General features: G+C 41.7%; 1 protein-coding gene across 3 annotated transcripts in view; it reads left to right on the top strand.

Annotated features, from left to right (window-relative positions):
• The first annotated feature begins 6,675 nt into the window (after positions 1-6,675).
• The window catches only part of LOC124041573 (E3 ubiquitin-protein ligase MYCBP2-like), a 233,183-nt gene continuing 216,264 nt past the window's right edge, over positions 6,676-23,594 (top strand). For all 3 annotated transcript variants that reach the window (XM_046359324.1, XM_046359315.1, XM_046359308.1), the window contains exons 1-3: positions 6,676-7,331; positions 11,869-11,944; positions 22,405-22,617. In XM_046359324.1, coding sequence (XP_046215280.1) covers positions 7,063-7,331; positions 11,869-11,944; positions 22,405-22,617 — 558 coding nt within the window. In that variant the 5' untranslated portion in view covers positions 6,676-7,062. The remainder of the gene's footprint in view (positions 7,332-11,868; positions 11,945-22,404; positions 22,618-23,594) is intronic.

Below are 23,594 nucleotides of genomic sequence, written 5' to 3'. Positions count from 1 at the left end.
CTCACCACTTGTGGTGGCATCACTGACATTGCAGTAAAGCAGCCAATCCAACCATAGAGGACACAACCATATAAAGCCCAGCTCCTGGAAGTGTTGATGGTAATTGCCTGTCATCTCATCCCAATCCAGCTCATCATTTCGTCACTCTTGACTGAGCATCCCTCCATACTTCAACCATTCCTGAAGCAGAGCTGAGGCTAACAGGGGTTAATTGGAGACCCATTGGTAATGTTTGGCTTCCTCAGAAGACAATCTCTCTCTCTTTTTCCCTATCAACGTTTTTCTATTTCATTTCAATTTAAGGGGCTTTATTGGCATGGGAAACATATGTTTTTCATTGCCAAAGCAAGTGAAACAGATAATAAACAAAAGTGAAATAAACAATAAAAAATGAACAGTAAATATTACACTCAAGTTCCAAAAGAATAAAGACATTTCAAATGTCATATCTCTCTCTCACCTCTCCTAAGTACTGTCACCACCGGTCTACCATGTTGACCAGTGGTTGGTAAGAACGTAATTTTGGGTTTACAAAGTGTTGTTTTCGGGACATCAAATCCTGTGTTCACCATATGGGGATGGTTTATGGTATGTTTAGTTTGAGGACAATGGTACGCAACTATTGGCCTGCATGGGAATGGACTGGTAAATAGTAAATAGGCATACAGTTTATGAGGTAATCTAACCTGATCTCGGAACTCTAACTCATTACTGGGCAAAGGAAAAAATCCTGTGCAACCAGTGAACCCCAGTATATGGTTTGGATTGGCCTAAACTATCACATTTCAAGGTAAGACCCAGATGCAGACAATGTCGAAGTAACAACAGTTTAATAATCCAACAGCCTATAAAACGAGCTAAATTACTTATTTGCTTGCTTCGTGGCAAGCAACTGTCATGTTTTGTCATTTATTATCTTGTCTTGTCCCTGTGCTTCCCATTCTATTCGTTTCCCTCTGCTGGTCTTATTAGGTTCTTTCCCTCTTTCTATCCCTCTCTCTCCCCCTCCCTCTCTCACTCTCTCGCTCTCTCTTCTCTCTATCGTTCCGTTCCTGCTCCCAGCTGTTCCTATTCCCCTAATCAATCATTTAGTCTTCCCACACCTGTTCCCGATCCTTTCCCCTGATTAGAGTCCCTATTTCTTCCTTTGTGTTCCGTTCCTGTCCTGTCGGTTCCTTGTCTAGAATTCACCGTGCTGTGTTTGTGTATCGCCCTGTCGTGTCGTGTTTTCCTCAGATGCTGCGTGGTGAGCAGGTGTCTGAGTCTGTCTGGTTCAAGTGCCTTCCCGAGGCAACCTGCTGTTCACCTGCTGTTCAAGATCGAGTCTCCAGTTTGTCCTCGTCATTTCGAGTGATAGTTGTGTTTTTTGTTTGTATTTACTTTACTGGATTAAAGACTCTGTTTTCGCCAAGTCGCTTTTGGGTCCTCTTTCACCTGCATGACAGCAACACTGAAGCATGCATGAGAGCATTAGCTGTTCCAGACGACTGTGGATCACGCTCTCCATATCCGATGTGAGTAAGACCTTTAAACAGGTCAACATTCACAAGGCCGCAGGGCCAGACGGATTACCAGGATGTGTACTCCGAGCATGCGCTGACCAACTGGCAAGTGTCTTCTGTCAGGATTTGGCCAGGGTTGTTCCGGTTTTTGGTCACTAGATGCCCCCATTGTGCCTTTTGACCTTTTGTTTTCCCTTGATCCCCATTATTATTTGCACCTGTGCCTCGTTTCCCCTGATTGTATTTAAACCCTTTGTTTTCCTCAGTCCTTTGCTCTGTGTTTGTATGTTAGCACCCAGCCCTAGTACTCTGTGATCCCGGTGGACTATCTTGTGGAATTCTGTTTTTTTGTTCTTGTTTGTTTGTTTTTTGAGTATTTTTTGAGGCTTTTTGTGCTATACCTTCCACCTTATGGATTTACCTTTTTGTCTTGGAGGATTACCTTTGTTCTTGTGGAATTCCTTTTGAGGTTGTGGAGTTACATGTTTTCCTGAAGAACTTCACTTTTTACTTCATTAAATACACCGTCTCAAGTACTGCTGTGTCTGCCTCATCTTCCATCTTCTGGTTAAGTGACTGTTTCTCACTCCGGAGACCCGGGTTCGTAACCGGGTCCTGACAGTCTTCACTGACATTTCAAACCTGTCCCTGACTGAGTCTGTAATACCAACATGTTTTAAGCAGAACACCATAGTGCCTGTGCCCAAGAACACCAAGGTAACCTGCCTAAATGATTGCCGCTTGGAAGCACTCACATCTGTAGCCATGAAGTTCTTTGAAAGGCTGGTCATGGCTCACACCATTATCGCAGAAACCCTAGACTCACTCCAATTTGCATACTGCCCTAACAGATCCACAGATGATGCAATCTCTATTGCACTCCACACTGCCCTTTCCCACCTGGACAAAAGGAACACCTAGGTGATAATGCTATTCATTGACTACAGCTCAGCATTCAACACCATAGTACCCTCAAAGCATTTCACTGTTGTATTTGGCAAATGTGACAAATAAAATAATGTTTTATTTTATATGCCCCCTTTATTTATCCTACGGTTCTGACTTGGTGTACAGGGAGAACACTGTAAGAACGGCCCATGTTCTGAATTCAGTTTGTGGGCATCGTTTGTCACCGTTATAGTGAAATTAATATGTTGTTTAGTGTTGTGTTGTGTAGTGGCTTTGCTGGCATGCATCCCCCAAAAACGTTTGTTTGCCCGACCAAGATTTACATGCTAAAATCGCCACTGGTTGTGTCACACAGCCTGCTCCTGGCTTTTCACTATTCCCCCTCCATAGCCGCAAATGCAATACACTGTAATAGACTATACATGGGATACATATTGGCATGTAGATAGACAACTTTTCTACCTGTCTCAGCTAAGGTGGGGTGGAAAATACTCAGTAGGGTCTCTACAAACCAAATATATCAACCAATATATAAAGTTCTCTCTACATCCCATTATGTATCCCATGTACAGTCTACTACAGTATATTGTATTGTGGGCTATGGAGGGGGTGCTGCTGGATATGTATGACACAGTCCCCCTCCAAAACTACACATTTGGTCAGTAAAGACCTTAATGAGTCTTTTCCACCCCACTTAACTGAGACAGGTAGGACAGTGTTCTCTCTACAGCCCAACATGCGCAACATTTACATTTACGTTTAAGTCATTTAACAGACGCTCTTATCCAGAGCGACTTACAAATTGGTGCATTCACCTTATGACATCCAGTGGAACAGCCACTTTACAATAGTGCATCTAAATCTTTTAAGGGGGGGAGGGGGGGTGAGAAGGATTACTTTATCCTATCCTAGGTATTCCTTAAAGAGGTGGGGTTTCAGGTGTCTCCGGAAGGTGGTGATTGACTCCGCTGTCCTGGCGTCGTGAGGGAGTTTGTTCCACCATTGGGGAGCCAGAGCAGCGAACAATTTTGACTGGGCTGAGCGGGAACTGTACTTCCTCAGTGGTAGGGAGGCGAGCAGGCCAGAGGTGGATGAACGCAGTGCCCTTATTTGGGTGTAGGGCCTGATCAGAGCCTGGAGGTACTGAGGTGCCGTTCCCCTCACAGCTCCGTAGGCAAGCACCATGGTCTTGTAGCGGATGCGAGCTTCAACTGGAAGCCAGTGGAGAGAGCGGAGGAGCGGGGTGACGTGAGAGAACTTGGGAAGGTTGAACACTAGACGGGCTGCGGCGTTCTGGATGAGTTGTAGGGGTTTAATGGCACAGGCAGGGAGCCCAGCCAACAGCGAGTTGCAGTAATCCAGACTGGAGATGACAAGTGCCTGGATTAGGACCTGCGCCGCTTCCTGTGTGAGGCAGGGTCGTACTCTGCGGATGTTGTAGAGCATGAACCTACAGGAACGGGCCACCGCCTTGATGTTAGTTGAGAACGACAGGGTGTTGTCCAGGATCACGCCAAGGTTCTTAGCGCTCTGGGAGGAGGACACAATGGAGTTGTCAACCGTGATGGCGAGATCATGGAACGGGCAGTCCTTCCCCGGGAGGAAGAGCAGCTCCGTCTTGCCGAAGTTCAGCTTGAGGTGGTGATCCGTCATCCACACTGATATGTCTGCCAGACATGCAGAGATGCGATTCGCCACCTGGTCATCAGAAGGGGGAAAGGAGAAGATTAGTTGTGTGTCGTCTGCATAGCAATGATAGGAGAGACCATGTGAGGTTATGACAGAGCCAAGTGACATGGTGTATAGCGAGAATAGGAGAGGGCCTAGAACAGAGCCCTGGGGGACACCAGTGGTGAGAGCGCGTGGTGAGGAGACAGATTCTCGCCACGCCACCTGGTAGGAGCGACCTGTCAGGTAGGACGCAATCCAAGCGTGGGCCGCGCCGGAGATGCCCAACTCGGAGAGGGTGGAGAGGAGGATCTGATGGTTCACAGTATCGAAGGCAGCCGATAGGTCTAGAAGGATGAGAGCAGAGGAGAGAGAGTTAGCTTTAGCGATGCGGAGCGCCTCCGTGATACAGAGAAGAGCAGTCTCAGTTGAATGACTAGTCTTGAAACCTGACTGATTTGGATCAAGAAGGTCATTCTGAGAGAGATAGCGGGAGAGCTGACCAAGGACGGCACGTTCAAGAGTTTTGGAGAGAAAAGAAAGAAGGGATACTGGTCTGTAGTTGTTGACATCGGAGGGATCGAGTGTAGGTTTTTTCAGAAGGGGTGCAACTCTCGCTCTCTTGAAGACGGAAGGGACGTAGCCAGCGGTCAGGGATAAGTTGATGAGCGAGGTGAGGTAAGGGAGAAGGTCTCCGTAAATGGTCTGGAGAAGAGAGGAGGGGATAGGGTCGAGCGGGCAGGTTGTTGGGCGGCCGGCCGTCACAAGACGCGAGATTTCATCTGGAGAGAGAGGGGAGAAAGAGGTCAGAGCACAGGGTAGGGCAGTGTGAGCAGAACCAGCGGTGTCGTTTGACTTAGCAAACTAGGATCGGATGTCGTCGACCTTCTTTTCAACGTACCAGTGTCATATTATACTTTTTTCCCCTCATAAATTACCTATTGTCTTTTCTTGTTGGTACAAAAAAAGTGGTCATTGATTAAAATTCAATGTCTTCTGAATGAGTTATCCACATTGCAGTTTTGCAATGCAGGCTTTTATTTTGAAGGTGTCTTCATTACCATACTACTTGACGTCATCATTTGTGCTGCTAGCATAATACTAGTAACGAGCAGTGAGAAATACTGTATACCAAACAATGTTAAGGAAGTGCACTTCAAAATTTTACATAAGATATATCCATGTAATTCTATGATATCCAAATTTGTGGGTATTGATGATATCTGCGTTTTCTGTGAAAAAGAAGGTGAGAATCTGTCTCATTTGTTCTTTGAATGTAAATTTGTATCAGAATTTTGGGAAAACCTTGAAACATACATATTTACCATTATGAACACTGCCTATATTTTTGACATAAAATATATATTATGTTACTATTGCGATGATAACAAGACCACTGAAATGATTGTACATGCTTTTATTCTTGTTGTCAAATACTTCAAACAAAAATTCCCAAATTCTATACCAAAATTACAAATTTTTCTGATTAAATTCAACTATCTTATTAAAACATTAACCCTAGTGAATAACAACAAGAATAACATATTTCTAAATCATTATAATAAGATTTTTTTCAGAGTGAATACAATTGCACCAAAATTGTTTATTTTTTGTATTTTATTAATATTTTTTGTAGGTTTGAGTATTTTCTTGTTAATACCTGTGTTTTGTTTCGTTAGACATGTTTGATGTAGCAATGTAAGTTGATTTTTGTATTATGAATAATAATAATAAAATGTTTTTTTTTGTTAAAAGGTTATTATCGGCCTTGACATACTGACCATCCTCTTGCCCTCAATCTGCCATACAGGTTTGAGAGAAGTCTTGATTTTATACCTACAATTTTCCATATATTTAATTATTTTTGAGATTGAGATATACTGAACAAAAAATGTAAAAGCAACATGTAAAGTGTTTCATGAGCTATAATTAAAGATCCCAGACATGTTCAATACAAATACATAAATAAACTAGTAATGAGCAGCAGGGAAGGATGATGAAGCATCTTATTATGTGTTATGAAAGTGATGAATATGTGACATGTTGCGAACCATGAAGCTACATCTTCCGAATGCCCCACAGGGGTGAACGAGAATGTGGTGGCAAAAGTCAGGGTTGTACAGAACATTTCATATGCAGCAGCTGTGAAATGGGTTGAGGGTTTGAATGGTGCACAAGAAGAGTCCATGGTATTGGATAGGCCTACACTGCAGGGGTTGCCTTTCACCAGCAGGATCCTGACATTTTAAAGGTTCGGAAGGTGGACTTTGTAGAATTTATAGCTATAGTAATTCATGGCACTGTCGTGGAGAGAAGGTCCAGGAAGATATAAATCATAGTAATTGCGGCGGAGCGGTTCGTGGGGCTGAAACATTTCTCAGCAAAGGAGTTACATGCAATATTGGCACAAGCCACCATCTCAGGTCCTAGAGCCTGAGAAGGGAGATATGGAGAACTAAAAGAATGCACAATTTTTATTAGGGAAGATTAAGTTAATTTCACTAATATGCATGGATTTATTTTGGTTTCAAATCGTCCAGTTGGAGGCGGCAATACACCTTTTTGTGTCTAGTCCACCATAAAACCCACAGAAGAAGAAGATGATGATGATGATGATGAAGACGCTAAAATGACAACACATTTTAAAGTGCTACCTATTCGGATTACGAAAAATACTACACAGTGAAGACACACTTTAAAAAAAGAGTATTGCTTTATTAATTCCAAAGACAAAATGGCTTGAGATTCGGAATTCAGGGAAACAAGTGCCGATTCCACGGTCTGGAATTGGAAGCCTATTTCGCAGTTGCCCTGCGTTGACTCCGTTTGTACGGTTTTAGGAGATACACTGGATGTAGCTGCATTTCGGGATGGACAAATGACGAGGTGTAGGATTTTCGAATGACAGTTGTGATATAACGGCAAGCTATCTAGGTAGCTGTTATATTTTTTTGATGCAATATATGCATTGTTCTCCAAAACGATGATGTGTGCTGCCGCAGCAGTCGGTGGTGGAGGGACTGTGCCATCCACATTACCATCGATGCGGCTGGGCATCAGCGTCATTTCTGGAGTTGGGGACGATTTCTCCTCTTTTGGTTCGGGAATGGGTTCTTGTCAAACACCGGGAACCCAGTCGGATTGCCGAAGTCGATACCAACTTCTACTCTCTGGGCGAGCTTTAGCGGAAAGATACAGGAGGATTTATTCCACGGCTATCAATGACAAGGAGCAAGGGATAAACCAAGGAAGGTTGGTTGGAATTGTGAAATTTATAAATTGCTGGCTTGTCTGAGCTAGTTTGCAGCCTTCGTTGCTACGTTAATTATCCCAACAACCTGCATGGTTTACACATCACCAGTGTTGGACTGCATGCTCACACAGCTAGTTAGGCACATGATCGCTGTTAGTGTCCTTGTCGTGATAATACTTTTACTGTGGTGTAACGTTATGGGTAGGTTAGTTTGCAGAAACCCGTCAATAGTGCTACCTAGTTATATCGGTAACTTGGCTAGCTAACGTCAGCTAATGAGTCGGTAGCTAACCTGTAGCTAGTGCGTTAGTTAGCTACATTTCCTCGCTAGCTTCGTTGTGTTGGTGCTTTACGCGGAGAGAGTTACTCTTCGTATGGGGTTGCTTTTGGGTGAATATATGTAGGTATATATGTATGTATATGTAGGTAGCTAGTCTGCAAATTCGGAAAGATAAACAAATAAGAAGTCAGTAGCTGCTGAATTTTTGACGAGCCAGTTTAGCTAGATATGTTTGTATCGAACAGTGTGTGTATCTGGGATATATTCCCAGATAACCATAGCTATATATATATATACAGTTGAAGTCAGAAGTTTACATACACTTAGGTTGGAGTCATTAAAACTCATTTTTCAACAACTCCACAAATTTCTTCTTTACAAATGATAGTTTTGGCAAGTCTGTTACGACATCTACTTTGTGCATGACACAAGTACATTTTCCAACAATTGTTTACAGACAGATTATTTCGCTTATAATTCACTGTATCACAATTCCAGTGGGTCAGAAGTTTACATACACTAAGTTGACTGTGCCTTTAAACAGCTTGGAAAATTCCAGAAAATCATGGCTTCAGAAGCTTCTGACAGGCTAATTGACATCAATTCAGTCAATTGGAGGTGTACCCGTGGATGTATTTCAAGGCCTACCTTTATACTCAGTGCCTCTTTGCTTGACAACATGGGAAAATCAAAATAAATCAGCCAAGACTTCAGAAAAAAATAGTCAACTTCCACAAGTCTGGCTCATCCTTAGGAGCAACTTCCAAACGCCTGAAGGTACCACATTCATCTGTACAAACAATAGTACACAATTATAAACACCATGGGACCACGAAGCCGTCATACTGCTTTGGAAGGAGACGCGATCAGTCTCCTAGAGGTGAATGTACTTTGGTGCGGAAAGTGCAAATAAATCCCAGAACAACAGAGCAAAGGACCTTGTGAAGATGCTGGCGGAAACCGGTACAAAAGTATCTATATCCAAAGTAAAACGAGTCCTATATCAACATAACCTGAAAGGCCGCTCAGCAAGGAAGAAGCCACTGCCCCAAAACCGCCATAAAAAAGCCAGACTACGGTTTGCAACTGCACATGGGGACAAAGATGGTACTTTTTGGAGAAATGTCCTCAGGTCTGATGAAAATAAAAATATAACTGTTTGGTCGTAATGACCATCGTTTGGAGGAAAAAGGGGGAGGCTTGCAAGCCAAAGAACACCATCCCAACCGTGAAGCACGGGGGTGGCAGCATCATGTTGTGAGGGTGCTTTGCTGCAGGAGAGACTGGTGCACTTCACAGAATAGTTGGATGCATGAGGAGGGAAAATTGTGGATGTGTTGGGGCAACATCTGAAGACATCAGTCAGGAAGTTAAAGCTTGGTCGCAAATGGGTCTTCCAAATGGACAATGACCCTAAGCATACTTCCAAAGTTGTGGCAAAATGGCTTAAGGACAACAAAGTTAAGGTATTGGAGTTGCCATCACAAAGCCCTGACCTCAATCCTATAGAAAATCTGTGGGCAGAACTGAAAAAGTGTGTGTGAGCAAGGAGGCCAGCTCTGTCAGGAGGAATGGGCCAAAATTCACCCATCTTATTGTGGGAAGCTTGTGGAAAGCTACCTGAAACAATTGACCCAAGTTAAATCATTTAAAGGCAATGCTACCAAATACACTCCAATTAGTATGTAAACTTCTGACCCACTGGGAATGTGATAAAATAAATAAAAGCTGAAATAAATCATTCTTGCTACTATTATTCTGACATTTCACATTCTTAAAATAAAGTGGTGATCCTAACTGACCTAAAACAGGGAATTTTTACTTGAATTAAATGTCAGGAATTGTGAAACTGAGTTTAATTTTATTTGGCAAAGGTGTATGTAAACTTCAGACTTCAACTGTGTGTATAGAGATATACACAATCTCCTTTTAGTCGGAGTCCAAATTTTAGATTTTTGTTTCCAGTTGCCGTGTTTTTGAAACAGGAGGATGTGTGGGGTTGGTTTGCTGGTGACACGGTCTGTGATTTATTTAGAATTCAAGACACACTTAACCAGCATTGCTACCACAGAATTCTGCAGCGATACGCCATCCCACCTGGTTTGCGCTTATTCCCACTATCATCTCATTTTCAACAAGACAATGACCCAACATACCTCCAGGCTGTATAAGGGCTATTTGACCAAGAAGGAGAGTGATGGGAGTGCTGCATCAGTGTATCTGGCTTCCACAATCCCCCGACCTCAACCAAATTGCTATGGTTTGGGATGAGTCTGACCACAGTGATGGAGGAGCAGCCAACAAGTGCTCAGCAAAAGTGAGAACTCCTTCAAGACTGTTGGAAAAGCATTCCTCATGAAGCCAAGAGTCTCCAAAGTTGTCATCAAGGCAAAGGGGGGCTACTTTGAAGAATATATAACACATATTTTGATTTATGTTTTTTTTGGTTACTTCATGATCCCATATGTGTTATGTCATTGTTTTGATGTCTTCACTATTCTACAATATAGAACATAGTAAAAATAAACACTTGAATGAGTAGATGTCCAAACTTTTGACTGTATCTGAATTCAAATCCAGCAATAATCATGTCACTCATCTAGCTAGTTAGTGCTAGTGTAAGTGTTTCTTCCATCCCTCTCCTCGCTCCTACTTTGTCTCGATCCAGTGACCCTCTGCACAAATCGACAACAGTCACCCTTGAGGTATCGTTACCCATGGACTCCACAAAAGCAGAGCAAGGGAAACTACTTCAAGGTCCCAGCGAGTGACGTCACTGATTTTGAAACACTATTAGCGCACAACCTGCTAACTAGCTAGCCATTTCATACCGGTTATGCTAGCTGGACTTATTTGCTCAAACCATTAACTTATTATTGTATTAAGACATTAGAGCATATCACTTATCATTTTGGATAGGAAGGGTGCGTGGATCAAATAATTATATAGAACTATTATTAATAGGATATAAATATGATTAGAAACTGTAGTTCCAGCCCTGAATGCTGATTGTCTGACAGCCGTACTATATCAGACCGTACACCACGGGTATGATACAACTTTTATCTCTGCTAGTCTAATTATGTTGGTAACCAGTTTATAATAGCAATAGGGCTGTGTCCAGGCACTCCATGATGCGTCGTGCATAAGAACAGCCCTTAGCCGTGGTTTATTGGCCATATACCACAAACCCCTGAGGTGCTGTATTGCTTAAATAGGATCTCTGTGGTGTGGATGGTCCCCTGCTCACTGGAGCAAGTGAATACATACACTTACGCCATCCAAATGCCAAGTCAGTTATGTTGTGGACAAGCTTTCGTGTGTGTGTCACTTCCTTGTGCCGTACCCATAGGGCTCTCAAATTCAAATCTGGACCTCGAAGCCAGTCATAAGCTGTGTTCGAATACTCGTACTAACCGTACTATTTGTGACGTGAATTGAGTATATAGTATGCTTATTGGTCACAGCATGGATATAGTTAATATGCCAAAAGTTTCCGGATGTCGTACTATTTACCAAAATATGAAATATACATGCAGAGGACACTATTTCTGTACTTTTATGGCCCACAATGCAATTCTTCAGAAAAAGGGGCGTGGCTTCACAACAGTGCATTTTGCGGTTAATCAAAGTTTATTTGTCAAATGTGCCAAATACAACAGGTGTAGTAGAACTTACAGTGAAATGCTTACTTACAGGCTCTAACCAATAGTGCAAAAAGGTATGAGGTGAATAATGGGTAGGTAAAGAAATAGGCTATGTACAGTAGCGAGGCTATAAAAGTAGCGAGGCTACATACAGACACCAGCTTGTCAGGCTGATTTGAGGTAGTATGTAGATATGGTTAAAGTGACAATGCATATATGATGAACAGAGAGTAGCAGTAGCGTAAAAGAGGGGTTGGCGGGTGATGGGTGGGACACAATGCAGATAGCTCGGTTAGCCAATGTGCGGGAGCACTGGTTGGTCGGCCCAATTGAGGTAGTATGAACATGAATATATAGTTAAAGTGACTATGCATATATGATAAACAGAGTAGTAGCACCGTAAAAAGAGGGGTGGGGGGGTTAGACTTCAAAATAAAGGTATGGCATTGTACTATTTGTATTCTTTCTGTCCCCAATTTTTTTTTTTTGATTTCAAAAACATTTTTTGGGGGGATTAATGTGTTACAATCTTATCTTAACATAGTTGTGATAGGCTATAGGCCCAGCTGTTACTGGATTTGCTAATGTCTTTTTTACAATGTGTTTCAGGGGAAAGAAAGCTTTAAACAAGAAGAAGCTGAAACGGCGGCAAAAGTTGAAGTCAAAAGTCAAAACGGGAACAAAGGTAAGATACATTTTCTTGGTACAAGAGGGACCTGACCTTGAGTCACTCAATTTTCTCAGAATAATATAATCCATTCATTGCAAATTTGTTGCTTCAGTTATTTTTGGTCTAAGAATGGCAACTACGACTATTTTGAGAATCTCAAGCTGAGAAGAAAATATATAATATTTTAAATGTTATTCGAATGCCGCACCTTTATCAAAGCATCTAATTGCAAGGTAAACTAATTTGCATAACTACACTACCTATGTTATATGCATGCATGGACACAATCTTGCTTAGTTGTTGTCTCCCGCTATCAAATTAACTCTGGTACTTTTTTTTGTATACTTTTTAGCCAAAAATAGTCACTGAAATGTGTGTACTATGTCACGTATGTGCTGATATGCTATTTGCATATGTTATATGTTCAACACCCTATGCATATAGTGCATTAAAAGTATTTACACCCCTTTTTCCACATTTTGTTTTTGCAGCCTGAATGAAAAATGTATTTAATTGAGATGTTTTGTCACTGGCCGACACTCCAAACTAGAGTTTGACCGATTAATCTTATAGTTATAGTAATTTATCATCAAATCACAGCCTACTTTGTCAAACGGGTGATGATTAAACACGTGCATTCGTGAAAAAAGCACTGTCGTTGCACCAATGTGTGCCTTACAACTGTGACCTGGCCAAGATAACTGTGGTCCTCTGTAGCTCAGTTGGTAGAGCATGGCGCTTGTAACGCCAGGGTAGTGGGTTCGATTCCCGGGATCACCCATACGTAGAATGTATGCACACATGACTGTAAGTCGCTATGGATAAAAGCGTCTGCTAAATGGCATTTATTATTATTATTATTATTATTATTATTATTAAATGCATAGCAGTGTGAACAGACAACAACACAGAGTTACACATGGAGTAAACAACAAGTCAATAACACAGTAGAAAGAAAAAGTCTATATACATTGTGTGCAAAAGGCATGAGGTAGGCGGATAATTACAATTTTGCAGATTAACACTGGAGTGAAATAATCAGATGGTCATGTACAGGTAAAGATACTGGTGTGCAAAAGAGCAGAAAAGTAAATAAATATAAACAGTATGGGGATGAGGTAGGTAAATTGGGTGGGCTATTTACCGATAGACTATGTACAGCTGCAGCGATCGGTTAGCTGCTCAGATAGCAGATGTTTGAAGTTGATGAGGGAGAAGTCTCCAACTTCAGCGATTTTTGCAATTTGTTCCAGTCACAGGCAGCAGAGAACTGGAAGGAAAGGCGGCCAAATGAGGTGTTTGCTTTAGGGATGATCAGTGAGATACACCTGCTGGAGCGCGTGCTACGGGTGGGTGTTGCCATCGTGACCAGTGAACTGAGATAAGGCGGAGCTTTACCTAGCATGGACTTGTAGATGACCTGGAGCCAGTGGGTCTGGTGACGAATATGTAGCGAGGGCCAGCCGACTAGAGCATACAGGTCGCAGTGGTGGGTGGTATAAGGTGTTTTAGTAACAAAACGGATGGCACTGTGATAAACTGCATCCAGTTTGCTGAGTAGAGTATTGGAAGCTATTTTGTAGATGACATCGCCGAAGTCGAGGATCGGTAGGATAGTCAGTTTTACTAGGGTAAGTCTGGCGGCGTGAGTGAAGGAGGCTTAGTTGCGGAATAGAAAGCCGACTCTAGATTTGATTTTGGATTGGAGATGTTTGATATGAGTCTGGAGAGTTTACAGTCTAGCCAGACACTACTTATAGATGTCCACATATTCTAGGTCGGAACCATCCAGGGTGGTGATGCTAGTAGAGTGTACGGGTGCAGGCAGTGAACGGTTGAAAACAATGCATTTGGTTTTACTAGCGTTTAACAGCAGTTGGAGGCCACGGAAGGAGTGTTGTATGGCATTCAAGCTCGTTTGGAGGTTAGATAGCACAGTGTCCAAGGAAGGGCCAGAAGTATACAGAATGGTGTCATCTGCGTAGAGGTGGATCAGGGAATCGCCCACAGCAAGAGCAACATCATTGATATATACAGCGAAAAGAGTCGGCCCGAGAATTGAACCCTGTGGCACCCCCATAGAGACTGCCAGAGGACCGGACAACATGCCCTCTGATTTGACACACTGAACTCTGTCTGCAAAGTAGTTGGTGAACCAGGCAAGGCAGTCATTAGAAAAACCGAGGCTACTGAGTCTGCCTATAAGAATATGGTGATTGACAGAGTCGAAAGCCTTGGCCAGGTCGATGAAGAAAGCTGCACAGCACTGTCTTTTATCGATGGCGGTTATGATATCGTTTAGTACCTTGAGCGTGACTGAGGTGCACCCGTGACCGGCTCGGAAACCAGGTTGCACAGCGGAGAAGGTACGGTGGGATTTGAGATGGTCAGTGATCTGTTTGTTGACTTGGCTTTCGAAGACCTTAGATAGGCTAAGCAGGATGGATGTAGGTCTGTAACAGTTTGGGTCCAGGGTGTCTCCCCCTTTGAAGAGGGGGATGACCACGGCAGCTTTCCAATCCTTGGGGATCTCAGACGATATGAGCGGTTGAACAGGCTGGTAATAGGGGTTGCGACAATGTCTACTCAATAACCCCATAATGTCAGTGGAATTATAAAAAATGTTAAGTAAAAAAAAAAAAAAAAAAAAGCTGAAATGTCTTGTAAGTATTCAACCCCTTATGGCAAGCCTAAATAAATGCAATACTAAACATTAGCTAAACAAGTCGCATAAGTTGCATGGACTCAACTCTGTATTATAATAATAATAATAATAATAATAATAATAATAATAATAAAGGGGTTAACATGAGTTTTGAATGACTACCTCATCTCTGTACCCCACACATACAATTATCTGTAAGGTCCCTCAATCGAGCAGTGAAATTCAAACACCGATTCACCAAATAAAGTTGTATTTGTGACATGCGCCGAATACAACAGGTGAAATGCTTACTTACTACAATCCCTTAACGTGACAATGAAGAAAATGCCAGAGAGGAGTTATTGTGACAGGGTAGGAACACAAAGCGTTGTTTTTCCTAAGGGACCCAATAATCTTTAGGTTCATCTGTTTTCTCTTAGCTACTTCATGTAGTTTACATATTCATGCTTTGCGTGTTACTCTTTGATTTAGAAGATACTGTTGCACGAACATGCTGATATTGGTCTACACCATCACTGGTGTATATCAAGCTGTATAGCTACCGTAATTACATTTGGTCAGTACATTTATTAGCTAGCTAGCCGACCAGTTAACTAGCAATTAGAGTTAGTGGCTAACAAGGTTTATGCCCATCTTGCAAAACCTCCCTGGTTTGTGTGGTTTAAAATACACTGCTCAACTGAGGGACCCTACAGGTCATTGTATGTGTGGCACACAGAGATTAGGTAGTCATTCAAATATCATGTAAACACTTATTGCAGATGGAGTGAGTACATGCAACATATGTACTTACAGCACCAGTCAAGTTTGGACACACCTACTCATTCAAGGGTTTTACTTTATTTTTTACCATTTTCTACATTGTAGAATAATAGTGAAGACATCAAAACTATGAAATCATGTAATAACCCAAAAAATAGTTAAACAAATCAAAGTCTATTTTAGATTCTTCAAAGTAGCCACCCTTTGCTTTGATGACAGCTTTGGATACTCTTTGCATTCTCTCAACCAGTTTAATGAGGTAGTCCCCTGGAATCTGTTGTTTTAAAGTTAATTTATAGAATTTATTTCCTTAATGCGTTTGAGCCAATCAGTTGTGCTGTGACAAGGTAGGATTGGTATACAGAAGATAGCCCTATTTGGTAAAAGTCCAAGTCCATATTATGTCAAGAACAGCTCAAATAAACAAAGAAACGACAGTCCATCATTAGTTTGTCATAGGGCTGGGCGATATGGCCAAAATCTCATATCACGATATAGGTCATTTCCTATCCCGATAATGATACATGTCACGATATGGCACATTTTCTGTAAATTAAATGTATAAATAGTTTATATAAAATGACCACATGTAAAGGCCTATTTCTTATTACATTTTGAATTCTACTTAACAAATAAAGTACTTACTCATATTTGATTTATTTTATTTAGTGTTCAATTAATCATGTAACAAAATATGAATGTATAAATTCTAAAAAGGTAAATAAAAAAAAACACTTCAACTATAGTTCCAAACAAAATAAATATAGGCCTAAAATATATTTATTTTGGGGGGCTTGCCTGTTTTGCATGTTATTTTGGCATTAATATGTGTAACATATCAATTTGCATTTGGTACCTTGGGTTGAGTGTTAGCATCAACTCACGAAACCCCCGTTTCTCAACGGTGTAAATTGGGGTTATGTCTTTTACAGTTTTTACGGCAGCTGTTATCACCTTCCATCTTCGTGATTTGTTGCCATATGGTGTGCCGCGGGCAAAAGCAAAGTTTGATTTGGCTTTGTTTTGAGCACTCGACTGTACTTTTTTGGGTCTCATTCGTAGACTCTCTCCGTTAGGTTCCAAATTATTCTTGCGTAGGTGGTAAAATAGGTTAGTGGTGTTTGTTATCAGGACAAAAATAGTAAAAATAGAGAATCCCTGGACACACCTCATTCAACATTTTTGACTAGTACTGTAATTAAATGTATGCTCCTGAATTTATTTAGGCTTTCCGTAACAAAGTGATTGAATCAACACCATTTGAAGCTTTTTATTTCAGTTGTAAAACATTCTAATCATTTTATTTTTATTAGGAACCCCAAGGCAGCAGCTACTCTTCCTGGGTTCCAAAACATTAATTCACATACATCACACAAAACCAAAGATAAAACAGTACATCATAGAAGATTATTACACCAGTGCATATTTACAATACAAAATGTACAATACCACCGTATAATAATATTACTGTGTGTGTGTCTTCAGTCCCTGCTGTTTCGTAAGGTGTTATTTAAAAAAATCTGTTTTCTGTATTTGTATCTGTTTGACATTATGGGGTAGTGTATGTGTGTAGGCCAGTGAAACACAATCTCAGTTGAATCCATTTTAAATTCTGTCTGTAACACAACAAAAGGTGGCTAAAGTTTAGGTGTGTGTATACTTTCTGAAGGCAGCTTACATGAGGAAGGATCAACAACATAGTAGTTACTCCACAATACTAACATAAATTACAGAGTGAAAAGAAGTTAGAATACAAATATTCCAAAACATGCATCCATTTTCCAGGCACTAAAGTAATACTACAAAAAAATGTGGCAAAGAAATCAACTTTTTGTACGGAATACAAATTATGTTTGTGGCACAGGCAAAATCCTAGAAGAGAAACTTAGTTCAGTTGGCTTTCCAACAGACACTGGGAAACAAATGCATCTTTCATCAGGACAATTACCTAAAACACAAATATACCGTCGTGGCTAAAAGTTTGAATGACACAAATATACATTTTCACAGTCTGCTGCCTCAGTTTGTATGATGCCAATTTGCATATAATCCAGAATGCTTTGAAGAGTGATCAGATGAATTGCAATTAATTGCAAATTAATTGCCATGCAAATGAACTGAATCCACAAAAAAACATTTCCACTGCATTTCAGCCCTGCCACAAAAGGACTAGCTGACATCATGTCAGTGATTCTCTCGTTAACACATGATGTGTGAGTGTTGATGAGGACAAGGCTGGATATCACTCTGTCATGATGATTGTGTTCGAATAACAGACTGGAAGCTTCAAAAGGAGGGTGGTGCTTGGAATCATTGTTCTTCCTCTGTCAACCATGGTTACCTGGAAGGAAACACGTGCCGTCATCATTGCTTTGCACAAAAAGGGCTTCACAGGCAAGGATATTGCTGCCAGTAAGATTGCACCTAAATCAACCATTTATCGGATCATCAAGAACTTTGAGAGCTGTGAAGACAGTTTAAGGGCACCCAAGAAAGTCAAGCAACCGCCAGGACAGTCTCCTAAAGTTGATTCAGCTGCGGGATCAGGGCACCACCAGTACAGAGCTTGCTCAGGAATGGCAACAGACAGGTGAGTGCATCTGCACGCACAGTGAGGCGAAGACTTTTGGAAGATGGCCTAGTGTCAAGAAGGGCAGCAAAGAAACCACTTCTCTCCAGGAAAAGCATCATGGACAGACTGATATTCTGCAAAAGGTACAGGGATTGGACTGTTTAGGATTGGGGTAAAGTAATTTTCTCTGAATCCCCTTTCCGATTGTTTGGGGCATCCAGAATAAAGCTTGTCCGGAGAAGACACGGTGAGCGCTACCATCAGTCCTGTTTCATGCCAACAGTAAATCATCCTGAGACCATGTGTGGGGTTGCTTCTCAGCCAAGAGAATGGACTCACTCACAATTTTGCCTAATAACGCAGCCATGAATAAAAATGGTACCAACACATCCTCCGAGAGCAACTTCTCCCAACCATCCAGGAACAGTTTGGTGACGAACAATGCCTCTTCCAGCATGATGGAGCACCTTGCCATAAGGAAAAGTGATAACTAAGTGGCTCGGGGAACAAAACATTGATATTTTGGGTCCATGGCCAGGAAACTCCCCAGACCTTAATCCCATTGAGAACTTGTGGTCAATCCTCAAGAGGTGGGTAGACAAACAAAAACCCACAAATTCTGACAAACTCCAAGCATTGATTATGCAAGAATGGGCTGCCATCAGTCAGGATGTGGCCCAGAAGTTAATTAACAGCATGCCAGGGCGGATTGCAGAGGTCTTGAAAAAGAAGGATCAACACTGCAAATATTGACTCTTTGCATCAACTTCACGTAATTATCAATAAAAGCCATTGACACATATGAAATGCTTGTAATTTTACTTTAGTATTCCATAGTAACATCTGACAAAAATATTTAAAGACACTGAAGCAGCGAACTTTGTGGAAATTAATATTTGTGTCATTCAACTTTTGGTCACGACTGTACACTGGAATTCCTTACCATAAAGACATTGAATCTTCCTGAGTGGCCTAGTTACAGTTAGACTTATATATACTTGAAAATCTATTGCAAGACTTAAATCTCTGTCTTAAGTTGGTTGTTGAACATTGCATTTATCAGAGCTTGAATTTTTGTAAAGAATAATGGACAAATATTGTACAATCCAGGTGTGACAGCTCTTAGAGACTTACCCAGAAAGAAAGACTCACAGCTGTAATTGCTGCCAAAGGAGCTTGTATTGACTCGGGTTGAAAAGTTATCTAATCAATTTATTTCAGTGTTTTATTTTCTACTTTCTTCCACAGAGTTTCTACTTTGTAATAGAATGTTGAAAAAGTCAAGGGGTGTGAATACTTTCTGAAGGCCCTTTAAATTGAGAGAATAAATGTTTTAAAAGCATTTATGTGATTGACAAGGAGAAGTTTGATGTTGGACAACAATAGAATGTTCATGTTTCAATGCGTGCCAGCCCGCCTCGGCATTACGGCTACGTTTCTACTATGCCGTAGGCAGAACTTTACTGACTATGTCGGTTGGTGGAAATAAGTTTAGACTTTGATACTGGCAACACCTTTCAGATATAAAGAAATGGCAAAAAAAGTTACGTACTGGTTTGAGAATTGCTGCTCGCATGGCATTCTTCCAAACTGTCTACTGAGATTTCCGGTATTAGAGGTGTGCAGGCAGAAAGTAGCTTCGCCGAAGCCACTGTAAGTGAAGCTAATGAGAACACAAAAAATAGAACATCTGGTGACTGATGAGACAGAAACGGGTTACGAGTGTAGTTAATCTGAACGGGCCCTAAAACAAAGTAGAGCTGTAGGTTAGGCCTACACAGCAGACGGGTTGTGTACCAAATGGCACTCTTTTCCCTTCCATACATAGTGCACTACTTCTGACTAGGGCCATTTGGGAGGTAACACATCCCATTTTTCTCTAAGATACAGTACTACACTGGTAGTGGGGCAAACCCTGTATTTGCAGCAGTATGAACATCACCCTGCTGAGTTATGTGAGTCAGGGTAGGGGTAAGCTATAGCCTAGTTTTCCCTGGTGCTTTTGGTGTCCACCTGCCTGCATTGTTACCATTGCCAAGAGGGCAAAAAAATATTCCGCCGACAGATTGTCCTGACTACAGCTCGAATCCTCTTAAGTGAATTAAGCATCTCTTTAGCTCTAGGATCAGTGAGAGTGAGTGCCCAACACGCTCCTCTCTCAATCTAATTTGATTAGAAAATAGAAAAGTTACACTTTCTGTCTCCACTGCTCCTTTTCTTCCTCTTTTAGTGCTCCTTTCCCAAACAGCCATTTTGTCTCTGTTTTGAAGCCTTATTGGCATATTATAACCTTACTTCTCTGGTAAATAGTGCTAAGCTCTTTACACAGGCACAGCGTGTCCCCTGCTGAATGACTTAGCTATGCTGCCGGGAGTGTTACCCTCTCCGAGGAAAGAAGTGGATAACTCTCCCTGGTGTTGTACACTGAAATTAAGGACCGCTCCTTCCTAAATGTATGACATCACCGTCCGTCAGTAGCTTCGATGCCAGAAACATGACAACGCAGCAAGGCAAGGGGAAAACAATCAATAGCATGAAACATTCTCCAGGCCTGGGCAATTATTTTCCATGGAGGGCCACATTAGAATATATTTTTGCCATCGCTGGCCAGAATCATATTACAGGATTACACATCATGTGTATGACTGTGTTGACAGATATATCTACTGTAAATCACATCCATGTTCTCCTTTTTGGTAGGTATTTTCACTATTAAACATTCAATGAACTACACGGAGGGAAAAGTACACTGTGCATTCTGCACCATGGACAGAACTCTAGTTAACAGAATTATGCACAAAAACACAGAGGAAGAGCTCAACATTTACATTTAAACTACTCAATCAGTGTGAGGAGTGATGTCTCTGATGGGCATTGACTAGAGCTGTGAACTCGGGTATAGTTTCTGACGTCGCTATGCGCTGAGAGGTGAGACTCAGTAAGAGATGATCTGTGCCTTGACTTGTTATATTTCATCACTGAAAATGTGTGTTCACATATATAGTTTGACCCACACAGTACAAACATCTTCTGAGCATGACTCCTAATCTTTGGAAAGTTTAGTTAATCGAGAGATGCATAGAACCTCGTCAGTGACATTTGTTTTGAATAGTTATCCAATCACTGCATTAGACTGAAGATCGATAAGCTCAAGTTGCAGGTCAGTGGGAGTGTTCGCCACACTGAAGGTGAGAGGAATCCAACAGCATGTCATTTTCCAACACTTTGAAATCTTCAAAATGACGTGAAACCAAAGCACGCAGCAGCCATGGGTACTTCATTTGTAAACCGCTTGCGTCGTGATTTCCGTCTCATTCAACTTTGGACGAAGCGTTCGTGGTAATTACACACACGCACAACTAACGTTTATCCAGTCATGGTTGGTTTCATTGCAATCCTCTGGTTATTACTAACACAACCATACTTGATGGTTCTTTTCCCGGGACATATTGACCAAAACAAACCGATTTGAAGACTCCAATCAATGACCTCATTTCGCACCAATGGTAGGACCGGTCTATCGTTGATTGACTGTATTTTGGCCAAATGACCAGTGATCATCTTGGAAGATGGCCAATGAGCTGAGGTGAAGGACAATATGTAATGGTTATACCTTAAACACTTGTATCTTTCATTACTGTACATAACGCACCAATTTCAACTGAGGTTTTTGGACATAAAGATTAACTTTATCGAACAAAACACATATTTATTGTGTAACATGAAGTCCTGTGAGTACCATCTGATGAAGACCATCAAAGGTTAGTGATTAATTTAATTGCTATTTCTGACTTTTGTGAGCCCTCCTTGGCTGGAAAATGGCTGTATGGTTTTCTGTGACTATGCGCTGACCTAACATAATTGCATGGTGTGCTTTCTCCATAAAGCCTTTTTGAAATCTGACACTGTGGTTGAATTTACAAGAGGTTTATCTTTAAAATGGTGTAATACTTGTTTGTTTGAGGAAATTTTTATTATGGGATTTCTGTTGTTTTGAATTTGGCGCCCTGCAATTTCACTGTCTGTCGAGGTGGGATGCTACCGTCCCACTTATACCAGAGTTTAAAAGATGTGGGTTTTTGGTAACATAATTATAAGACCGTAGGCAATTTTTCTTAAACTTAGAGAAGGCAAATAAGGTCTGCAAAACAAAATATATTAGTTGGCAGTGGTCTTTACTTCAACATTGCTGTGTTGATGTACTTCTAGTACCTTTAAGACTTTTTCTGCTATATATTTTCTATATTTGGGGGGATAGAAAATAAATAAATAAATAAATAAATACATGGACTCTTAGCTTTTATTTGACTCCACATTTGAAGTGCTCATGGGGGCATTTCCAGGTAAAAAGCCCCAACTTCTTTTTTTAGATGATGGCTTAAGGGCCAACACGCCTCTATTGTGACTGCTGAGAAAAAATCGTAGTAAGTTTATTTGCGAGGCATGGCTGTATTTTTCACACACTCTCTTCCACAGACAAAGAACCTTGATGGGGTCTTCTGCTTGCTGGAAATCAAGCTGCATAGCAACCCATCTGCGTTCAATGTGTACTGCAACGTGCGCCACTGCGTGCTGGAATGGCAGCAGCGGGAGGCGTCCCTGGCTCTGGCCTCCAGGAGCTCTGTGCAGAGCGGCGACTCGGACAGCGAGGAGGAGGAGTTCCGTGAGCCTGCCATAAAGCTTCCCAAGGTAACCAATTCCATCTGTTATGTTACTTCAAAAGCAGAGTGATGGGAACAGGGTTGGTGGAAATGTAGAAATAGAATATGACAGACATGTTGCTTTATTTGTTTTTTTTGATACCAGGTTTGCTGTTCAATTGCACTATATAAGATGGGAGTTCCATGCACTCATGGCTCTGTATAATACTGTATGTTTTCTTGAATTTGTTCTGGACCTGGGGACTGGGAAAAGACCTCCTCCACTCATTACCTGTATTAACTGCACCTGTTTGAACTCGTTACCTGTATAAAAGAAACCTGCCCACACACTCAATCAAACAGACTCCAACCTCTCCACAATGGCCAAGACCAGGGAGCTGTGTAAGGACATCAGGGTTAAATTGTAGACCTGCACAAGGCTGGGATGGGCTACAGGACAATAGGCAAACAGCTTGGTGAGAAGGCAACAACTGTTGGCGCACTATTAGAAAATGGAAAAATTTCAAGATGACTGTCAGTCACCCTCGGTCTGGGGCTCCATGCAAGATCTCACCTCGTGGTTCATCAATGATCATGAGGAAGGTGAGGGATCAGTCCAAAATTACACGGCAGGACCTGGTCAATGACCTGAAGAGAGCTGGGACGACAGTCTCAAAGAAAACCATTAGTAACAAACGACGCCGTCAGGGATTAAAATCCTGCAGCGCACGCAAGGTCCCCCTGCTCAAGCCAGCGCATGTCCAGGCCCGTCTGAAGTTTGCCAATGACCATCTGGATGATCCAGAGGAGGAATGGGAGAAGGTCATGTGGTCTGAGAGAAAAATAGAGCTTTTTGGTCTAAACGCCACTCGCGTGTTTGGAGGAAGGATGGGTACAACCCCAAGAACACCATCCCAACCGTGAAGCATGGAGGTGGAAACATCATTCTTTGGGGATGCTTTTCTGCAAAGGGGACAGGACGACTGCACTGTATTGAGGGGAGGATGGATGCGGCCATGTATCGCG

This window comes from Oncorhynchus gorbuscha, linkage group LG01 (assembly GCF_021184085.1).
Source record: "Oncorhynchus gorbuscha isolate QuinsamMale2020 ecotype Even-year linkage group LG01, OgorEven_v1.0, whole genome shotgun sequence".
Lineage (NCBI taxonomy): Eukaryota > Metazoa > Chordata > Actinopteri > Salmoniformes > Salmonidae > Oncorhynchus > Oncorhynchus gorbuscha.
This window is presented reverse-complemented; position numbering and strand designations above follow the sequence as displayed.